This window comes from Pyrus communis, chromosome 10 (assembly GCF_963583255.1).
Source record: "Pyrus communis chromosome 10, drPyrComm1.1, whole genome shotgun sequence".
In the NCBI taxonomy this organism is placed as follows: Eukaryota; Viridiplantae; Streptophyta; class Magnoliopsida; order Rosales; family Rosaceae; genus Pyrus; species Pyrus communis.
In genome coordinates this window covers 11,498,303-11,500,651 of record NC_084812.1, presented here as the reverse complement: position 1 = coordinate 11,500,651, position 2,349 = coordinate 11,498,303, and the positions used below count along the sequence as shown (strand labels likewise).

General features: G+C 44.0%; 1 protein-coding gene across 1 annotated transcript; it reads right to left on the bottom strand.

Annotated features, from left to right (window-relative positions):
• Positions 1-364: 364 nt before the first annotated feature.
• On the bottom strand, positions 365-2,094 carry LOC137748855 (UDP-glycosyltransferase 84B2-like). Its single transcript, XM_068489043.1, has one exon. It carries the CDS (start codon positions 1,978-1,980, stop codon positions 553-555), a length of 1,428 nt encoding a protein of 475 aa, XP_068345144.1. The 5' UTR covers positions 1,981-2,094; the 3' UTR covers positions 365-552.
• Between the last annotated feature and the right edge of the window lie 255 nt (positions 2,095-2,349).

The window sequence follows — 2,349 nt, the reverse complement described above, 5'->3', positions numbered from 1 at the left end:
AGGGAGAGAGGGGGAAAGGGACGAATTGACGTTGGTTTTTTTTTTTTTTTTTTCAAACTTTTCTTTATTATTTTAATATTTAAATAATATTAAATGATTTTTTTTGTTTTTAATAAAAATGGGTTCCGGATCAAACCGCGTCAGCATTTAACTGAGAAATAAACGGCCAAGCTAACGAAAGGTATAACATTGACACAAATCCGCGTCAGCATTTAACTGAAAAATAAACGGTCAAGCTAACGAAAGGTATAACATTGACACAAATTCGTAAGATGAGGTATGACATTGTCAATTTTAAAAGATGAGGTATGAAAGTGTCATTTGACTCATAGTTGAGGTAGTTTTTTGTACTTAACTCAGGAAAATATTATTCAACAAGAAAAATACATTTAAAAAAAAAACATTTAAAATTGAACCGTACTAAAATAAGGGAAAAAAAAACAGAGCATATCTAGATCATGGTTTGGATTTGGATCTACAGTCTTACATTCTTCATATTCATGACCAATGAGGAATCAAATTATTACACTTCCTAAAAGAAACTAATTCCCATCAAGATCTCCCAGAAATTTCACTGATAAATTGATCAATATTCCGGTCAGAAGAACCACCACCTTCCACTGATTTTTTTGCCGCCGCCTTAAACTCCTTCGCTCTCCTCTTCATGCCCTCCGCCCTTGGCCCCTCCACAACCTCCGCAATGCATCTCCTCATTTCTTCACTGCTAGCAACCCCATCCTCACCAACCCTAATCCTCACACCAACACCAAACACATCAGCCAAAAGCTTGGCATTGGTGGGCTGATCGGTCCACTCAGGATAAACCACCACCGGCACACCAGACACTACTGTCTCAAGCGTCGAGTTCCAACCGCCGTGAGTCATAAAGCAGGCAACTGCTTTGTGCATAAGCACTTTTTCCTGAGAGCACCAGTTTACCACCATGCCCATCTCCCTCGTCTCCTCCAAAAACCGTAATGGCAGTTCTCCCACTTCCATCTTGGAACCCTCCGCTGGCGGCTTTAGCACCCAAAGGAACGGCCGTTTGCTGGTTTTCAATGCGAGGGCAATATTGTCAATCTGGGTCTGGGACAGAACGGTAACTCTGCCAAACGAGACGTAGACGACGGAGGAGATTGGCTGCCGGTTGAGCCACTCTATGCAGGAATCTTCGGCCTCATACATGTCGATGTGGAGGGTTTCGTCATCTTCCCCTGCGCTGCCCAGTATGAATGGCGAGACCAACGGACCGATTGGACGAATCGGAATGAGCGATTCCATGGAGTCTACGATGCCTTTTTCGAGCTCGTAAAACGAATTCCCCAGAACCCATTTGGCTTTCTCCGAGCTTCCGACGGAATCCGATATCAGTTTCTTAAAATGGAAAGGGGTTGACGGGAGAACAGTGGTGGGAAGATCGCCAACTTCTATATTCGGAATTCCCGGACAATCCAGAATGTTTTTTGCGTTCAATTCCAAGTTTGGATCGAAAGGTTCGATTTTTTTGGCGTACCTGTAGAGAAGTGAAAACGTCGCGCAAGATTGGTTCCAGAGCAGGGCGCAGGGGATGCCGTGGTCGGCCGCCACGTCAGCAACCCAAGGTCCAAAGGGGTTGAAGATTATGCAGGAGATTGCGAGTTTGTTGTCGGAAGTGAGGTTTTTTATGAGGTTGGACAGGTTTTTGGAGCCGGAAACTTGGAGGGTGGTGAGGACGTCGGCGCCCTTCTCGCGGTTGAACTCGGCGGCGAGGCCGTCGGAGAAGAACTCGAGGTGGATTTTAGGGTGTAGGATTGTGAAGGTGGTGTCGAAGTTGAGAAGGGTGTCTCGAGCGGTTTCGGTGGTGGCGAGAGTGATATAGACACCCTTTGAGGCGAGGCACGTGGCGAATTTGAGCATGGGATTCATGTGGGCTTGCAGCACCACCACCAGTAGAACATGGACTTGTTGTTCTTCATCAGCGGTGGCAGCAGCAGCCGCCATGGATAATAACTTTTCTGTAAATTCTCTTAACTTTTGGTGTGGAACGGTGGTAGTGAAAGAGCGGTAGACGACGAAAAAAAAAGAAAAGAATAATGGCTGGATAGATGCAGCAGAAGTATTTGTTTATGCTAAAATTGATATTATTATTACCCCTATTATATTGCCCAGTTGTGATCAGTTTAAGGGGTGATGGGGTAATTGAGATTTTAGGGATTTTAATTCTTTTATTGAATCTAGAATAATTAATCAGAATTTTAAGTGATTAAAGTGTAACATCCTACGTCATTCAGAAAAGTGGATAATGTAAGCCTTATATCTATATTTTCATCTCTACCTAGCACAAAGCTTTTTGGGAGCTCACTGGCTTTG